A 20,614-nucleotide genomic window follows, 5' to 3' on the forward strand; every position below is an offset into this window, starting at 1 on the left:
GGCTCTAATTCTAATTAAACACAAATCGCAAGTAACTAGTTTTCCAGTATATTTTGTCAAAAGAATCCTTAAAGAAAGACTACATCAGGACCAAACCAAACGCCTTAACCAAGTGCACTTTCTTCTTCTGGACTGGAGCCTGTAGGCCAGTGTAATGCCTCATTTGAAAGCTAAGACCTATAAAACTGATCTAAACGGATCTTTGTCCTCACATGGTTGCCCACTTTTATTTGCCATTGCTTTTTTTGTGGCTTTTTTCTCGATAGTGGCTTTTGGTCACATTTTTGTCACATTTTGTGTAAGCCACATGACATGACTGTGTGTCAAAATTGTTCCACATTTTTGACACATATTCATCGTTTTTTTTTTTGTGTGGCTTTTTTGCGTTTTCATCTTCGTCTACGACGTGTTTTTTGTCACTGTTTAGACACTTTTTCAAAGAAGCTTTTAAATTTAGGTAGTACCAAACAGGAGACAATGGAGCTTTACTAAATGTTTACTAAAACAAAGTTCTGTTCATTGTTTGTTTTTGGCTGAGTTTGTGTGGATCTCAGTCAGATGAAGACTTTAGTGATGTCGCGATATATTGTGGCTTCTTGCGATACGGATATTGCATCACCTTAATATCGCGATACAATACCTTTTACGATACATTTTGCAGCCTAGAGGGCATTATGGCTGTTCAACACAAACAGTTGAGGCACAGATGTCCGACTGTAGCCCATTTTTAAGTGCTTTACACAAAATAAGAATCAACTTATACATTTATATAGGGGCTGTGATGTATACTTGGATTGATTGACTTGTTTATTTTATCTTTATTTAATAAGAAAAGTCCAGCTGAGATTTCAGAATCTCCTTTTCAGAGGAGTCTTGGCACCAGAAGCAGATCTACATAATTTTAGAGGTAGGAGAAACCGACGCAGGCACATAGGCACAAAATGCAAACACCACACAGAAAGGAAGGGCCTCACAAAGTGCAGGAATAAAAGGGAACCTCTTGCTGTGTGAGAGTGATAACCGCGAGTTCACTGCACTATATCTATCATGTAAGTAGATTTTTATAAATGTTGGACCTCAAAAAGTGTTTGCTGTTATCATTATTTCTCTTAAAAAGCAGAGAAATTCGACTTTGCATTGATTCTGTCCACTTGTTTTGAACGCTGTACTTCTAACTGGCCGTATCGATACTTACTCTGATTGCAGATGCTCCCGGCCCATCCTGGAGAACAGTCACATCGGTCTTCTGTCTCACTGCACTCTCCATTTAAGCAATCTCCACAGCTCAGACTGCAGTCATCACCAAACGAGCCCTCCAGACACACTGAAACAGGAACACACACATAGAAGGAAATGACAAACCTGCCCCCAGTGTGCAACTTCTTTCGACTCCATCACTTTATTGTCTTGAATAGAACACTGGGTTCAGTAAAACGGCAGCGACATAAACTACCCCCTCGTACCATCGCTGAGAGAAACCACCATGTACCATAGTTCAGTCTGTACCTATTTGACTGTTGAGCCTGAGCTCCCCGCGCCGCTCTCTCTGGGACTCCTTCTCTCCCTCCTCCTCCTCGCTGTAGTCACCCTGGTCGCTGCTGTAGCCGCTGCGCAGCGCTGCCGTGTAGTGCAGGAGCTGAGGGGTGTTGCGGTAAAGCAGGTCCGGCAGTACAGACACCTGCCCCTCGTCCTCCTCTTCATCCTCGTCATCCTCATCCAGTTCTGCATAAAGAGCTGAAACCACGAGAGATGAGGATTGTGTGGCGATTCTGCCAGTGAAGTAAGTGCAATGCCTAAACCAATACTCAAGATAGCATTGACACTTAAATATTCTGATGCTGTAGGGCACATTTTTCAGACCCAAGATTGATAATTCCATGGATGCTGTCGTCTGCGTGCAACAAACAGGATGGATTTTGCCCATAACAAAATCAAAGTCCATATAATATCTCGGCAAAACACATTATTTTGTAGAAGTCGATCCTTACTGTCTTAACCCAAATCTAAAAGCTTCATGAACAAAGCGTCAAAATAAAGGGAAAAATGACAAAATTATGACAAAAAAACCCTACCAAAACAAGACAAAAAAAGAGACAAAAACATGGCGATAAAGCAACAAAAAAATCACAATCAGTTTAGTCAGTCTTAGCTTTCAAATGAGGCGTTACTCTGACTTGTAGGCTGTAAGCTCCACTCCAGAATTTTAGGGAAAATGTGCAAACAAAATCTGTTAAAATGATTTGGTCGTCTCAATTGGCTACTTAAAATGAAAAATAATGTGTCATCTGTTTGTTTAATTTTTAAAGTGACTTGTGGCACTGTGACCCCTCAGCTAACAATAACCATCAGATGTATGTATAAGTTAATGATTATACTTCTCATTGTACGTTGAAAACTTTGTTTATTTATTCATTTACTCAGTATACACATTTACCTGTACCACCTGGAACAAAGGAAGGGCGTGGTCTTTGTCGGCCATTTTAAAATCTCAGGCTGAACCATGTGGCTGGGGGGAAACTGGTTTAAACGTTGCTTTGAGTTTCTTTTGTATATGATTTTTGGTTTGTATCTTTGTTTGTTGATTTAATTTGAACACTTATCATTTTGGATGAAACGTCTACTTGTTTTATGTAAAATACAAAAGTTTACCAGCTGAACTTATATTTGGAATTTACCCATCAAGCAATGGTACTAACCTATGGGAGGTCCTTTAGGGGAGGTATAAAACCTGACTGCTTCTAGTCACCAGGGGGCTGACATTTTGTTCTTCTTTGTTCTTGCATGTGCCATTGAGAAGTACCCTTTTGTTTGAACGAATAAATGTCTGGTAAGAACTCTACTTGTTGTCAGTCTGCCTGCCCATTTCGACCACCTGCAGCCAGCTTCCTCACAGGCACAAATGACTGCCTGGTCCTTTTTAAAGACAGAGCTGGTCACCTGTACCTTCAACCTGAGAGGAGCAGCTCAAACTCTCTAAACAAAGGATGTTTTGAGTCTGATCACATTTTATCTGCTTTGTCCAGAGCTCGAGGTAAATAAATGTCCCGCTGACTCTTCATCTGTACTAACTATATTCCAATTGTTAAAGGCTAATAACTCTTTATGCTGATTGCAGTGAAACAGAACAGAGGATCATGATCTTTGTAGTTCCTCTGCAGCACCAAACAATGCATTCTCGTACTGTTTGATTCAGCAAACACTGACACACCTCTTTTGCTGGCTCTATTGACAGCACCTTCCTAACATTAGGCTCGTACAGTGGACTCACAGATGCAGGAGTGCTGGTCCTGGTCCAAGCGGAAGCCTTGTCGACAGAAACACTCGTATGTGCCCAGAGTGTTGACGCAGTAATGCTCACAGCCTGAGGTCTCCGCCAGGCACTCGTCAACATCTAGAAAAACAGAGGCAACAAAACAACTCAAGGACACAATTACAATCTAATCCTTAAATAAATCCGATGTTGCTGTGATTTGATCTTGAATTTAATTTGCTTTCAACCGGCCATAAGGATAGTAAAATAAAACAGCTAATTATACAGAATTAATGGAAAGTATTCAAAATAATACAGGCAGGGATTTTGTTTCCTTTTATCTGAGAGATGATAAATAAATGTTGGTTGTAACCACACTGATTCCTCGCTACCTCACTAGTGTTTCCCATGTGTAGCTCTGCTTTTGTTGGGCTCTAAAAGGCCTTGAAAAGCTTAAGCCCAATGCAATAACAACTCTGGGGAATTTGTTTCAGCAGCAAATATACCACAACATAGGCCTCAGTTTTCCTGGTAATAATCCGCAAGTCGTACCATCACAGCCGCAGCCATCTGGGTTGAGCGTGTGGCCCGCTCGGCAGCTGCATTCGTAACCGCCGGGGTAGTTCCTACAGAAGTGACTGCAACAGGCCTGCCCACCGGAGCACTCGTCACTGTCTGAGGAGCACATACAGTTCAAGTGAGACATTGTCAATGCTAAGGTAAGAGTAAGGCATAAAGAATGAGGATCAGGCAGGATATGCAGTGTATGCATGCTCTACAGTACTGTATGTTTTTGAGGATCTGTACTTTACAAATTTAATGCAGTGCTAAGTAACTCATGGCCCTAGAGGCCATAAGCGCCACTGCAGGTGTCGTAGCATGTTACGTTTTTTTGCTCATTAATTGTCTGTGAGAGTAAATACTACGCTGACAGAAAAGACAAAGGGAGAGAGGGATGTTGTGCATCCAATTATACAATGGAGATTATTTTTTTCACTCAACCTTGGCTGTAAATACTGTTTAAGTGGCGCAAGCCCACAGTTAGCTTTGCCCGTTAGCCTGTTAGCTTCTTCATGATTCCATTAGTGTGTATTGGTGCTCCAGGTGAGAGCAGGGAAAGCTGCAAGTGTGGTTTTCTGACCAGAGACACCAGGGGAGATCCCCCAATCATCCCATCAATACTACCAGCAGGGGGACTACGAAAAGGATTTATTAAGGTAAACAAGTGACTTAGTACTGCTTTAAAGGCTGTATAACTAATTTTGAACCTTTTTAGTCAAAATGTAGCAAATTAAGTATTTTTGTTAAAAAAAAGTATTTTTACTGCCACTGTCTTTCGGAGTCAATATGTAATGAAAAAGGTAAACCTTTATTCATCACATATTGACTATTTGGGTTGACGGAACACAACATCAGCAAATTATAATACGACGCAAACTTTCACATCAGGCTGATTTCTTTTTTTTAAATGACGGCTTTTACACAGAAACACGGCTCCCTAAAACAGAAACAAATGTCAACTATAGGTCCTTTAAGTATTTTCCACAGTAAATATCTGAGTATTTTCACTTAAGTATTAATTTGACAGAGCAAGTTTTACTTTTATCAGAGTGATATTTCACCGGTAGTTGCTGTACTTTTACTCAAGTAATGAAATCAAGTACTTTGGCAACCACTGTTCAGATCTCAGCAACTACAAGTGGAGTGAAAACGGAGGAGAGTAAACTGAGGTGACCCAGATCCACACAAGCCACTTCTCCCTAACTATGGTCATCACACGATCTTTGGATCAAGCTGATCCGCGCTGTTCTCTGTGGACTGTGTAAGACGGTTGTGTTCGACTGTCTTTAGTGCGGCAGAGCAGACGGGGTTATCCCAGAGGAGACACCACACCCATCTCAGCCTCTTCAGTCCTGCCTCAGGGGGACAGTCTCTATCAGTGACGGGCCTAAGTGACTGAAGGACAGCTTCATACACCATGTCAGAAAGTTGAACTCTCTATAGATATGCTCGAGATCTACATTTCTCCACCTTCAAACCTTATGTGCCTTGACGTAAACTGTTTTTCTCTATTGTATATTATCCCTCAATGTACTATTAATAAAACAAAACAAAAAAGCTCTCCTTCCACCTTTCTGCCTCCCCCTATTGTGTACATGTATTTGATATTGCCCAGTTACCTACAGAAGATAATTTACATGTGGTAAAATGGACAATTAAGCTGAATGAATTGAATTTAAATTAGTTTAAAACTGTCAACACTGGTTAAAATGTATATGTAAATGTTGTAACTTTAACCTTGGTGATCAAACTGTGCTGTGACCAGGTGCAAGTATAGACTAGACCCCTTTTTTCTTTTTTTTTAATATATGAATGCACATCAGTGGAAAATTGAACCTTATATTTTTCAATGTGGCACAACATAAGCTAACAAAGACTTAGTGGTTCTTACCGATGCACGTCTTCAAGTCCTCTGCGAGCTGGAAGCCTTGGTTGCAGGAGCAGTGGGGGCCGTTGGTGGTGTGCTCACAATGATGAGAGCAACCGCCATTGTTCTTCTCACAGCTGTTTATAATCTCCATCTCAATGCCTTAACAGAGAGAGAGAGAGGGGGGAGGAAAATGAATCGATTTAGCATGATGGAGTGCATTAACTTTTTATTTTTTTTAACGTGTATTTCTCTTTTTTTACAAACAGAGCAGTGATATTTGTATCTCTTTTCCATAGAGTGATTTGCATATTTTGGAGTCAAATATGTTTTATGTTTTCTGAAGTCATCCTCTCCGTGTACCTTACCTTGGGACCAATCTAACTTATGACCCCTTTGGCGGGATTTGGGAAAGCACGATTTATCAAAGCAAACTGATACAAGACGCTCTCCTAACTGTGGAAAAACTTACATCATATTTATTGTAGAATCAGCCAACTAATATGTTATCATCCTCATTCCTTTCATTGCTTCTTAGTGCACTCAGTCTTGTAATTGATTGCTCCTTTTGCTTGGCATTATAATCACTTCTGTTTGACAATTCCAACATAAAATCTAAGACTGTACTGTGCCAATCATCTGCAGGCACAGTAGAAGTTTACAAGTTCCTCTTATCACGGATTACTTCTTAAACAAAATAGCTTCCATGAAAACAGTTTAGTTTTGCGTACTCACGATAGCACTGTTTCCCATCGGCTCCGAGCTCAAATCCTGGGTTGCACATGCAGTTGAAGGAGCCCAGCCTGTTCACACAGCCATGAGCGCACTTAGCCAGGCCTGAGGTGCACTCGTTTACATCTGTGGGACAAGAACAACGAAACAAAGATGTGAGGTGGGCAGATTAGTAAATGCCGCAACATTGTTTAGAACAGTTGATTATACTGTGATATGAAGAAAATGCAAGACACGTGGATATATCTGCTACATAATTCAGTACAGAGCATGAAATGTAGACAAAATATATATTTGCATAAATCATAATTTGAACCTGATATTCCTTAATATTATAGAGTTACAAAGATATATTACTTTTTTCAGTAACTAAGGAATATAATTTAAGTGTATGTAAGTTGGACACTGGTGTATAAGATGTGCAGTTTGTAGTTAATGTCGTCAAAACAAAACAAGGGAAAGCGAAGGAAAGGGAAATCTTTGACTGCACTTTTGCTCGGTGTCTTTATTGCTATTTTCAGTTTTTATTTGGCCAAAAGTAACTCAGAAGTAACTCAAAGTAGTGTAACTCAGCTACATTTTTGAAACGGTATATGTAATAAAAACATATTACATCTTTAAAGCTGTAATCACTATAGAATTTTTAAGTAACTTGCCCAACACTGAGCACCAGGAGCTATTGGACGGCCGAGCAAAACATGGAAACATATAGGTCTGATTGTGTTGTTTAGATCAGAGTTTCCCAACCAGGGGAACGGGGTTCACTGGGGGTGCCTGAGCACTTAACCTCTTAACCCCCACTTTAACGGAGCGCATTTTCTCCAGTTCGGCTTACAACACTGATCTAAGATTTTTAAGATTCTTCATGTTTCCATGCATTGTTGCTGCGTTGTCGTCACTTTTTTCATCACTTTATCGCTGCTTTTTTTGTCACTTTTTTGTTGTGTTTTTGTTCATCCTCATTTACGTCTTGTTTTGCAGGAACCTTTTAGATTTGGGTAATGCCTGGATACCTTGATAATAACTGGAGAAAATGAGCTTGTGTAGGTGGGGGTTAAGAGGTTAAATGGAGTAGTACTTTGATTATTCTTATTCCTATTATGTTTATTAGTAAAAGGTTTGCATTAGAGAGCATTTTACCTTCCAATTCAACATAACACTCTATGAAATACTGACAAATCCGAGTTTAGTTGATCACTTGGCAGGATCCTCGAATAAGAGGGTACTCAGAGTGTAAAATGGGCCACATTAAGGATCGTAGTAAGTTTTCAGGAGCTTCTTCACTTATGAAGTTTGAGGGGTTTTATGAGGTTTCTATAATAACTCTTCTATAAAATTAAAAAGCAGGTTTATTCTTTCAAAGGTTAAAAGCTTTGATATGGAAAGAATAGCTGAGATAATTCTAGGCAATGTTTCAAAACTCCTTCCAGACAGGAAAGCTTTTCAATTCTTACATTTCTTCTCGCTGAAGCATGAGAAGTTTTTGCGGGATGAAATCTTTCCAAAATCAACCGTCAAAATTAATAGAGTCATCTTGATGTCTGGCTCATGTGTTAAGGGGAGGTAAGAGGAGAAGGAAGCAAAGACACAGGCAGGAACAAAGCACAGTCGAGGTACATTGCTTTCTCACCGTCACAGTTCTTGCCATCTGCGGCCAAGGTGAAACCAGGCCTGCAGCTGCACTCCACCCGAGCCTCATCCGAGTGGCAGAGCTGGGCACAGCCTCCGTTCCTCTCCGTGCAGGGGTTCCTCACTGACGCAAAGATACATGCAAGCTCACGGTTAGCACAGCAGGAAACAGTTTAACCCTTGAGCCCAGTTCAGACTAGTGCTTGTTTGTAGGTCAGAATTCGTCAGAATTCGTGGGTGAAATTTAGCTTTGGCATGTAACACTAGTGGACCAGTGGGATTCTTGCATATAAAATTGTAGAGCTGACTTTAATAACTTACATGTATAGGCTGGAAAATACTGTAAACTTACTTATGTTACTTTAAAACCAACATTCTTCTTCAAGTCCTTTCATGCCAGTGATTATTTGAACTTTGATACGGAAAGAGTTTACAGCCAAATACCTTCCCAGAAACAACATCACCTTTCTCGACTTTGAAACATTACAGTGAGAAAACTTTCAACTTTGTTTTTGTTCACTTTTTAGCAGATTATACCTGTAGAAATACACATATAAACAATATAACATTTAAAAATAGCCGGTGTCACAAAACAAGGGACAAAAGCAAGAACATAATATTTCATCTGCCTCTTACCCTGCTGTCATTCAATGTTCCCTCAAATACACTGCACCTAATCATCTTTCCAAAGGACCCCGCACTCTGAGCATTGAAGCAGCCACAGTGCAATAATGTGACTGAAGTCTGAATGCTGAAACCATCTGTGCTCATACTTACATTCACAGTGCCGTCCGTCTCGTTTCAGCTGGTAGTTCTTTCGACACTCGCATTTGTACTGATTATTTCCCAAGTTCGTGCACTTGTGTTCGCAGCCGCCGTTCAGCACCGAGCAGGAATTCAAAGCTAAAAGTACACACAAAATGTAATTAATGATTTATTAATTACTTATTTATCTATCAGTGGATAATCGACATGCAGATGTGTAAAAGCCTGGGGTTTTGTCCAACAGTATAACGCAACACATTAAAAATTGAATTAGCAATTCATTTTAGATATTTTAGATTTGATTGATTGAATAATTAGGTCATTCAGAAGACCTCAGGACATCAAACAGGAGTACGTTCAGTTTTTGACAAAAGTTCAGAGGCTTACATTTGCATTACGCTTCAAAAACTTCATTATTCACTCCCTCCATACTCAATGGTGATAAACTACATATGTGGAAATCTAAGAAACATAAAAAGATACGTTTTTTTACAGTGCTATCAAAACTTTTTACAGTGCCGCCTCACTGGCACGGTGGCGCAGTGGTTAGCGCTTGTGCTTCACAGCGAGAAGGTCCGGGGGTCGGGTCCCACCTGGAAGGGGCCTTTCTGTGTTTCCTCCGGGTACTCCGGTTTCCCTTACCACTAAAAACATGTACAATAGACCAGGTTGTAGGAGAGTGTATTTGAGAGTGTGCATGGGGATGCACACTCTCAATACGGCCTGGTGTGTTTACATGCATGAGTCCCATGTACAGTATGTTCAGTAACATACACTGTCCCAGCAAGTAAATAAAATGATCAAGGCATGATTATCCTGCCCATTCCACATAGCTGTATAATTACAAATATACCTGGACAAATCATATTTCATATATATATATATATATATATATATATATATATATATATATATATATATATATATATATATATATATATACACAACTGCACAAACAGTAATAGAAGACATAATCTATTATTCCATAAATTCATAAAAAATAACCAAACAAGCCATAATATTTGTTTAACGACATCACTAGTGAATATTATACGTAGAGGAACGGTTTCACCAAAAATTTCCAAGAGGGAAACAAAAGAAAAGGTAAATATCACAAAACAATAAACAGTTAAATTCGAGACCATAACCATAACATTATGTTATAATGGATGTGTAAATGTTAAAGTAAGAGGCAAGTGCAGAGTAAACCCCAGTTCGTCACACAGCCCCTCCGACCACCTATCACTCACACATGCCCTTCCTGCACACCAGCAAGGCGGGTCAAAGACACAACTGCTCTAGCGCTTGAGCCACTGTTACCTCGTTTCAAAAACTGTAATGTAATATTTAGTTTCTTTGGCCTTATTCTACACTGTTCATTGAATATTGGAAGCGAAAGATTTAAAATAATCCCACAAAAAGCTCCCCATGATACAATTTGATATGTTGGCAATTTAAAATGGCTTTTGCGCCTTAAAACTGTGCGGTAGCTTTGCAATTACGGAAGGTTGGAAATTTGACATTGATATTACAAGCCGGGCCCTAATGGTCCGGCTGGTAACTCTGTAATGAGCTTTCCATTACATTCCTCTTGTGATTTAATGATGTGCCAAATATGGATATCAGAGCTGTGCCTTGTGGGTGCTCTAAACGCAGACATGAGGACACAGACAGGCTGTAAAAGTGAAAGACCGGCAGCTCTTAAGGCTAACGACTTCACCAGACACAATTAGCTACCAGCCTACCTGATCCCAGAGAGAGAAGACTGAGGAGAGAATACATGGCAAAGTGTTTCGTTGGCTATACGAATGTAATGTACCTGCAGCTTTTATTAGACAAACAAATCAGCTGTACACCGAGTTTAAATCACATGAATACATCTATATAGTGTTATTGCAGTTAATTATAAGCTGTTGTTTTACGTTTATAAACTGTCAAACCCAGGGAGATCTGCTTGTAAAACTGCAGGGGTAACATGGCTGGTAGGAAGAGAACCAGAACATTAAACCAGTATTTGAAAAAGAATAGACTAAGAAACAAACTGCAGGGTTTTTTTTAATTTGAACCTTTAATCTCTTAAAAAAAAAGTCCTGTGAAACGTAAAGAACAAATGCCTAAAACTGTCACTGTTATTATAATTGAAAAGATCATATTTGCTACATTTGGAAAGAGTAACAATCTCTTCTGAAATGACAAAAGGCTCTAACTGAATTATGATTCCTCATTATGTTCACTACCAGTGTACTTAATGTCATCTAATTTCCCTGTAGAAATCCTTTTACTGTAGAAATACTATAGAAAATTCAAGTTGAATATAGTGAATGGTGATTCATGCCATAAATGCTACATTTGGAAAGGTGGATTTGGATCTCCTGTAAAGTGAGACAAAATGATCTCTCTTACTCGATTATTATTCCTCATACCTGTTTACATGATGTCATCGAAACTAAACCAATGTAACGAAGACTAGACTGAAGACTAAAACGAGTGATCGCCGCGTCGTCACGGCCGAGGCTTTGGTGGACAACACAAATGTATTAATTAGATAATAATAGTTCTATGGTGAGTCAAAACAATGTTCACAAACAAAGCTTTGCTTCCCCTATGGTGTAAAAGATCTGTGAATTAAATAAACAGCTCTTCACGCCTGGATAAATCAGCTGGTTTGGTTTTCCCGGTGTTTCTATATTTTATGTCATTCAATATTGAAGTTTTCACTTCTGTTTTCTCGTGCTCTAGAAATAAGCTTTGATTGATTGATCAAATTTTACTGTAAAAATGTTTCACTGAAACATGTTATTTTCACACCAAGGTTGTGATTTATTTCAGTGTAACTCTATCATTCAGTTATAAAAGTCATTAGTATTAGTCATTATTATAGTCATACCAACATGTAATGATTAATCTAGAGCAGTGGTTCCCAAAGTGAGGTCCAGGCCTCAAATGTATTGCCCTTTGAATAGAGTAAATTATTATTATTGGGGGGCCTTGAGAGAATTTCAGATCGATTAGGGGGCCGCGATGTCCCGGACTTTGGGAATGGCTGATCTATAAGATATGTTTGCCCACACCATCAAGCAGAGGTCAAAACTTACCTAAGCCGTCAAACATTGTTGCTCACTGTTTGCCATGGGTTTTCCATGGTGATTTGGCTGATTTTTGGTTGACTTGTCCCTTTAGGGAAACGTGTCCACTGTCCACCCACCTGCATAACTGTGACGGCACCGGTGCTGATACATTAATAACACTACTATCTACAGATGTGATACTTACCGATGCATGTGCGCCCGTCAGCGTGCATCCGAAAGCCCTCACTGCACTCACAGTGGTATGAGCCGGGGGTGTTGACACAGGTTTGCTGGCACCCTCCGTTCATCTCCTCACATTCGTCCACATCTAAACAAACACAAACAAACAAGGCTTCCATTACACCCAAGAATTCCAGTAAAATCTACAAGAATCACGAGCCGCAAACATCAAAGTGACAGCCTGGAATTTGAATGAGTGTACAGAGCAAGCTGCCTTCAACACAGAGGCCAGTAAATGTCTGCCTTTGCTTTGTCCCAGCAGTGCCAGGGTACATTGGTGCCTGTGGGAATGAAGCAGTACATTCACATACAAGACGTTTACGACATCCTGTTTAACATTACAATAATTTTATGGTGGTCTAATTGTATTTACTGAGGCAAGACGGAGCCACAGTGTTCATATTAAACTTGTAATGGTCTTAAATATCTCATAATGTGATTTTCTTTTTGTGGTGCACATGTTGGTTTGATAAGAGCTCAGACAGTTCAACACGGCACAGGCTTGTGTCCACTTGATAGAAAGCCATCAAAGGCCACTGGACAATGTAGATCAATGCTGAGAGTGCTGCAGCACCCCTGGTGGATAATTTGTACATTACAAGCAATACATATCAATATGGAATAAGCATTTTTGGGGTCAATCTCAGAACCCGCTAACCAAAATGTTTCCATGGCCCTGCCGATATATGGGTCTTTTATTATATCGGCTATCGGCCGTTATCATGCCAATTAAAGGCTGATATCTATGGAACCGAAAGTGATAGTAACCTTCCTTTTTTTTTGCATTAGGAAAGAGCTCAGCCTTAACCTGTATCTTGCCGTCACCCCTGATCAGGGGCTTAGAGTTCGATTTAGGGTCAAGGGTTAGGGTCAGGGGTTACGGAGAAGGGGTTAGGGTCAGCAAATGTGATGTAAATTGTGTTTCACTCACACAGATGGGCCAGTTGTTCAAAAAATGTCATCTGGATCATAACGATCTGGATTTGGAAATCCAATTTCTTTGCTATCTAGGATCAGGTAGTCCATTATACTTTTATGCTGTTTTTTCAAAGGAACATTGGATTGGATCACCCTGATCCAGATACCTAAGTTTCAAGATTACCAAATGTGGATTACCAGTGCTCAAAATGGGACAACATATCACAATGTGGGCTACCAGCAATGTAAAGAACAACAGGTAGAAGAGAAGGTTTAAGTGTTTGTTTGTTTATATTTTGACTGCCTGGGCATCTAGTTAGGGATGCAATTTGATGATTGTTTTGTTGAAATGAATATACAGTGGATTACATGATCAAATCAGATTTCAGAATCCTTCTTTCCCCTTTGAACAAACCATTTTCAAGATTTGATCCAATCTGATAACTATAAATCCAATCAGATTACCTTTGAACAACTGGCCCTAAACTAGAACTAGAAGGTATCACACTAGCATATAAACTGTAAACTCTCCTATATACTTTGAGATTTGGTTATGCATAATTGGAAAAAATCCCTAAACCTAACCATAACTCTAAAATGGAAGATAACAAGCTAAAATATTAGCCAAAAAAATATCAACAGTGCATATCAGCATCGGCCTTAGAAAAACCCATATCGGTTGACCTCTACACAGGCATAGGCTTTTTCCCTGCAGAAACATTAGCTGAGACTTTGTGAGTTTCAAAGCAACATTGATGGTCCATTAAATTGGTCCATTGGAAGCTTATGAGACAATAAGTTTGCAGAAACAAGCGATATTACTTACAACTTTACTGGCAAACTTTACTTCTATTCTTTGATCCCTATCTAATGCATTATAGAGTAAGTACAACAATCCAAGAAGGTAAATCAATGTTTTCTTTTCTTGTCTGCTTTCCATTTTGAGCATGAATAGCATCACGCCAACACAATTACTCTCTGGGGAACAGGGAGTATCTACAAGTATAATGCATCGGAGTGATTGATGAATGGCTTATCGCACTGTCTGTTAATAGCGTGTGTGCAATCAATTAGGTTTTCCGGAAAGGGAGCCGTGAATTCCTGCGCAGAGGTTCAGAAGCCCCTCACATACCTGAACACTCTCCACTCAAGGACAATCGCAGGCTGTGAGCGCACATCTGGACAAGGCATCAGCCGCTCGTCCTGCTTGTCTCAATGGGCCACGAACCGATGACAAGGTGAGTGTGTGTGCAGCAGCAGCAGCGGTACAGTACACCGAGCTAACATTAGGAACATGTGGTCTGTGTTACATGCAAAACCAACACTTATGGTTTCCGTGAAGGTCAAAGCATTTTACACCGCCTTGTAATTGTTGAAAATAATTTGCAAACACAAGGCTGTAGTATGCCTGCGTGTGGTGGGGGAGCAAATGAAGCTGTGGACAAAACATTATCATCAGACTTAGTCATTTTTGTTGGACCAAATCAATTTCATTATCCTCTCCAAACACTCCAAAAGCTTTGTCCTCAGCCAAGAAAAAACACCTTCTGTCAATGACACCTCTATTATGGTTCTGAAGTACTTTTCTCCTTATTCCATAACCATATAAGTGGTAGAAGGGGTTGGTGCGTTTTGGTGCCTCATTTGCCCATTAATTACAAACAACAATGAGTTTTAAGTTTTCAGCCATTCTGGGTGAGGTGGCCTGTAGAATACAGGGGGGCAGTGCCAACCCAGCCCCCCCATCCCCTCTAGCTTCGCCCCTGTTCCCTAAACTCTCAAAACATGACTAAACAATATCCAAAACATATCACGATACTCAGGGGCCAATCCGTTACGTATTGCAATACAGTAAGTAATAATGAGTAGGGCAGGGCGAAATGGCCTAAAATCTCTATCACAATATAAAAAAAGAAATGTACCGATATATATTTGACGATATAATTGACAAATTACTTCAAAATCCCAGCCTTACGCTCATTGGGAAGACTAATGCAAAAGATTTTCATTCTTTTTTTTAACGGCACACTAATTTCCTCGCAAACATAATCTACTCAAGCAATTTACATGCTTCATTTAATTTTACTTTTTAAGCACCTGCTACGATATAAGCACCTGATATAAAAAATTACAACGATAAAACAAATTATATCACGATAGCGATATACTATATGATATGGCCAACCCCTAATGATAAGTGATATGTTTACCTTAACCTCCTACACCTTAACCAAGTGCATTTTCTCCAGCTCAGCGTTACCTAAATTTAAGATCTTCTCGACTGAAGCTTACAGCCCACAGGCCGGTGTAACGCCTCATTTGAAAGCTAAGACCTACACATCTAAGATTTTCCCTTGCATTGTCGCTGCCTTGTCGTCACGTTTTTTGTTGCATGTTTTGTTGCTCTTTTTGTTGCGATGTCACTTTTTTATTACACTTTTGATGTTTTTTTTTTGGCTTGTCTTCATCCTCATTTACGCCTTGCTTTGTCACTGTTTTGATGCTTTTTTCAAGAAGCTTTCACATTTGGTTTAAGTCGAACTGGAGAAATGTGCTCAGTTGTGACGGGGGTTACGAGGTTAAAACGTGTAAAAAGAAAACATTTTACATTTACTGAAGAGTTAAAGGGACTATACGGAGTTAAAAAATGTTCAAATTATGCATTTTCCTCCCCTCCCCCTACATGTTCCAGCAATGTCCTAAAGTGTAGAATGAGCCCAGACCTGTTCACCACAACTGCCCCTAAAATGAAGTGAATTAACAAAAAATGTAACTGCTACTGGAAAACAAAGGAGTGTTTTTTATCCATTTCAATTTCTATATGTTTAGAGGGGGTTAGACATAAATGTATTATAATATAAATTCACGAGATGAACAGCAAACCAGTCCGTTTTCTCCTGCTACAGACCAAGCATAGGCTTCCCAATCCAGCTCGACTTCCTCCAGCAAAGTTGTAGGGAATGTAGGTTAATGCTACTTTGCACCTTCCTCAATGCTTGTCAGGTGCTACACTTCGCTGTCAAAGAAATGCACTTTTGCAAATCCACTGGAACGACCCATGACCTCTGTCCTGACTACTTCAGTTAGTTTCCAATAATCTCCACAGAAATACCTTATAAACTCTCTGAATTCCAAATTATTACTTGCAATTTTGTCCAGAATTATTTCCAGAAAGAATGATGCTATGCCTCAATGAATTTGTCTGTGTCCCTCCCACACTTTTGTAGAGGATTTGTCAAGGTTAATATGCTCATCGATCAGGTTGCGTGAAGGGATTTGAGTGGAGCCGACAATAGCCTGAGTGCTGGCTGTGCGGCACTGTGAGCAGCAGTGGTGGAGGTGATGGCGGAGTCAAGGGTCGAAGGACTTTAGGTCTCGGCAATAAAGTGAGCTGACCAAGCATCTGACTGTGGACAAAGTGGCAGGCTAAACATTTGCCAAGCTGCAAGACTATCAACAGGTGGTCTTTCAGAGCCGTGATCCGGAAAGAGACTAAAAATGTTGAAGGCTGATATAATTTACTTCACTTGCTTTGTGGAATTTGTAACGCTTTGTCGCCATTATGCCAATCCTAACAGTTCAGTGTGCTTGCCTAAGACCTTCTGTTGCTGGGATTGACTTCAGCCACACACTGGTGCAACGACCAAAGAGTTGCTGCTTTTGTAGTTTATTTGGGCAGCAAAAATCATCCTAATTTACAAAAATACACAATAAACAGTCATAGATACCAAAAAGGAGTATTTCATTCTTTCATTCTCACTCTGCTGCAGTGTCCTAGGGTTGCACACAAAGGGCCAGATTTAGTAATTGCAAGTACTACATAAAATGAGCGCATCATTTTAACCTGCTACTTGGTTACGGTTAGGTTTAGGTTTAGGTTTAGGGTCAGGGGTATAGGGTTGTGATTAGGGTTAGGAGCGGCAAATGTGATGTATGTTGTGTTTCACTCACACAGAGCTTACACATTGTTCTAGAAATGAGAAGGTCTTGGCTTTCAAATGAGGTATCACACCGGCATACAGGCTATAAACTCTCCTGTCAATACGTTTTGAGATTAGCATATGCATAATTGCTAACCTTAAGCGTGTTGCAACTGATTTATAATTGGAATTTGTTTATATTATTAGTGGCACAAATCTGATTTAGAGATGAGTTATGTTTAGTGTTTATTCTCTTATTCTCTCTAAAATGTCAGTGCTCTTAGAGTTTTTTTAATAATGATGCACATTGCTAAATCCTCTGCCCCATGGGTCCGAAGATGCTGTAAAAGTAGCTGAATATTGTAGAGAGTGTGGGAAGTTTTACACGCTATACAAAGAAACTTTGACTATACACAAGACTTTTTAAATCAACATATGAATAAAACAATGACCATATTGGTGCTGATGCTTTTTAGTTCAATAAAAGAGCTAATTTTACAATGACATGCAACTAAAATATGTCAAGAATAAGCTAAATAACTGTCAATTATTCCTTGCCAAAGCCTTTTTCAGGTAATATAGTAGATCCGTCACTACAGCTTGATGATAAACATGGCCTCTTCAGTCAGTTTTATTTTTCCTCACAAGAATATGTTATCAGGGGAGCGTTAAAATCAGAACAGCATACTGTACTCTCTCTGAGACAAAACCAGTTCTCTCATAAATATTGGCCACACATAAGGCAGAGGCTAACAGCTGCTTTCCCAGTTAGTCTCTAAATGATTACAGAGTGACAATTTCCTGTCTGCGAGGTTGAAGGTCACAGCAGCTTGTTCACACCTGTAGCTCCGCAAAAACAAATGGACCTCCGACTTTGCTACTGACTCCACACATGGCTTCAAGAAACTGCACTGTTTTGGGTTTTGCACGATCCCATTTTACAACTGAGTCTAGACGGGGGGAGATTTTTAGTCAGTCAGCCTGGTATTTCTTCTGACCCAGACTGGTTTGAGCCAAAATCCTAACCTTTGACATGTGATCCTTGCTAATGCAAATGTGGAAATGCATTGTGTGATTCTTTGACTAGTCTTTACGTTGGAGCTGCAAGGCATGAGAATGACAAGCAGCAAAAAATACTGTATGTAATAATGAAATTGTATTTTACACATTTCATGACATTTTAACCCAAATTGAATCAATTTATGAAGCCAAATATAATGTCAAATTCAACCTAAATGTCTTATTTTGGCCAAAATGAAGTGAGATTCATTGCGAACAGTTCAAATGGAAGGCATATTCTGATTTAGATTCAGCTGATTTTCCAATATTTGTGATTAATTATCTACGACACATGTCTATAATGCCTAATCCTATAATCTATTTTCCTATGAAAGCATATATTAAGGATAAATTAATAGGGACACAAGCCAGCACAGGGATTTCGAGTCAAAAGCAAGCCAAAAACATTTATGATGTTCAGGTATTCAGGATGTTTGTTAGACCTCGAGGACAACAGGCTTAATGTAAACCATGTCGCTCTTTAATGAACTGCTTGTGTTGCAGCTTGTAATTTAGTCCATTCCTGTGTGCTCTGTGTGAGAGCGGCCTGTAGAAATTAACATTAAACATAGCAGTGTATGGATTATGTATAATTGTGAGACGTTAATAATAGTTGAGGTAAAATGTGTGTAGCTGTGTGTCTATTTTCTCCTCCAGGTCAAGGAAGCCGTTTAAAGATGACCTGAATTCCTCTGCCTTTTGTCTGACACAGAAAAGACTTCACCTCGGGTATATTCATTGTACTGCAAACTGTCAAAGGACACTCTAGTCTAGTAGTGACTTTGGAAGAAAGTATGTCCTAATCCCTTGTAATTTGGATTAAGGAATATAGAGATGGAAATTTAAGTTATAAATTAATCATTATTGGCAAAAATCATGTTTGTAAACAGCAGGCAGTTACGGTGATAGATTTTCATCAGTGGTGCAGCGGTCCTGGGTTTGGTCTTGGTTTTGGTCCTAGGTTTGGTTCCCACCTGGACAGGGCCTTTCTGTGTGGAGTTTGCGTGCTCTCTCTGTAGTATCTGGATACTGCGGTTTTCTCTATCACTAAAAATACGTGCAAGAGGTTCCCTTCTTGGGTCAGGACAAGGTAAAGGTGACGAAAACGCAGCTACAACTTGACAACGAAGTTACGATCACTTTTGTAGACCTTAGCTTTCAATTGTGGCATTACTCTGTTGCTCTCTAGTCGAGCAGCTTTTAGTTTTGGGTAAAGCCAAACTAGAGAAAATGCTCTCCTTTTAGATTAAATCTTCTCTTTGATGTTTTTTTGTGTGTGTGTGCAACAAACACCACAATTGACGTCACAATTCTATAGCGCTGCGGGGCTGATTGTCAAGCCTAACTTGTGGATTAATCAACACAGTTTTAGTTGAATTAGGACAACAATGGGAGTAACCACCCGGCTTGTCTTTATAGGTCGAAGAGGTGGGTCCGAAGTCTGCACCAGCTGAGAACCACTGATGTGGGGTATATACGTATGTTCAACTCACCCTGGCAGGACTTGCCATCGGGCCCCAGCCTGCTCCCCTCTGGACACTTGCAGTAGTAGCTGCCAATGACGTTGCAGCAGTAGCCCTCACAGCCGCCCTGGTCGACTTCACATTCGTTAACATCTGAAAGAGAAGCATTACGGAGCCAAATGAGTCGACACAAAGCACAGCGCACAAAACAGCAGCTCAATCATGTGGGATTGACGGGAGACATTTTAGTTTCTTTACACAATGACTTTCTTAATCCTCGCAGGGTTCCTTCCTGATTTTTTATTTACACCCCAAAAGAGAGGACTGTGTAGGTCACTTTTCCCTTTTACCCTGGCCATTCTCACAACAATTAAGGCACTGTGCAGCATTTTCATCAAATCACTCTTTTGACCTGATTTTGGTCAGATGACAATAAATGTAAATCAATTGTTGTGGGCACTATTTGTATAGATTCAGTTAAAAATATTCAACAAATGTTTCAGGGTCATTCAAATTGTTCTGCATAGCAAACACTGCATTTTGGTTTCTGCTTATCTTATCAAAACATCCGTCCAGCTCCATCTAAAGTGTTTTGTTGACTACATTCCTTGGCAATATCTGTTACATTTTTACAGTTTCAAACTTTCCTTTGAACTCTGTTATCTATACCCGATGAAGGATTTACAGATACACCTATCCGCAAAGCAACGATTTACAGATTTTGACGCAAAATGAATCACTTGCGCTGGCACTTCCTTTTTCATTGGGGACTAAACACAGGAAATTGATGCAAAAGTTCAGAGCTGTCCCCATCTGTGAAAGCATTTAATGGGACTTGTTCAGCTTGGCAGGGGCTGCAATTAAATTACCTGGAGATTTCAGATGGAGAACCTGCCGGAAGGTGGAAAAATAATATAGGTGATAGGAGAATGACGAGGAATGTGTTGCGTGCTGAGCAGTGATAGCTTCTTTGATAGTTTCCATAAAGCCACGGTATGTCTATAAATGAGTGCATCTGCTCATTATTTGTCAAGTAATTGAGTTTAAAACATCAGCAAGGGGAAGTAAAATCAGGCCCTGGGCTCAAATTGTATTTATGTGTTTATTGGGTTGGTGTAAAAGAAGCGCAAACAATTAATTCC

At 39.8% G+C, this 20,614-nt stretch overlaps 1 protein-coding gene across 1 annotated transcript in view; it reads right to left on the reverse strand.

The window, feature by feature from the left end:
- Positions 1-19,620, reverse strand: part of egfem1 (EGF-like and EMI domain containing 1) — a 63,424-nt gene extending 43,804 nt beyond the window's left edge. The window contains exons 1-10 of the mRNA XM_079573298.1: positions 19,503-19,620; positions 12,078-12,200; positions 8,817-8,942; positions 8,041-8,163; positions 6,414-6,536; positions 5,703-5,840; positions 3,803-3,925; positions 3,269-3,391; positions 1,507-1,734; positions 1,196-1,324 (exon numbers count right to left, since the gene is read on the reverse strand). Coding sequence (XP_079429424.1) covers positions 1,196-1,324; positions 1,507-1,734; positions 3,269-3,391; positions 3,803-3,925; positions 5,703-5,840; positions 6,414-6,536; positions 8,041-8,163; positions 8,817-8,942; positions 12,078-12,180 — 1,216 coding nt within the window. The 5' untranslated portion in view covers positions 12,181-12,200; positions 19,503-19,620. The remainder of the gene's footprint in view (positions 1-1,195; positions 1,325-1,506; positions 1,735-3,268; positions 3,392-3,802; positions 3,926-5,702; positions 5,841-6,413; positions 6,537-8,040; positions 8,164-8,816; positions 8,943-12,077; positions 12,201-19,502) is intronic.
- Positions 19,621-20,614: the final 994 nt, after the last annotated feature.

The sequence above is a fragment of the Gobius niger genome (genome assembly GCF_951799975.1).
Source record: "Gobius niger genome assembly, chromosome: 1".
Classification (NCBI taxonomy): Eukaryota; Metazoa; Chordata; class Actinopteri; order Gobiiformes; family Gobiidae; genus Gobius; species Gobius niger.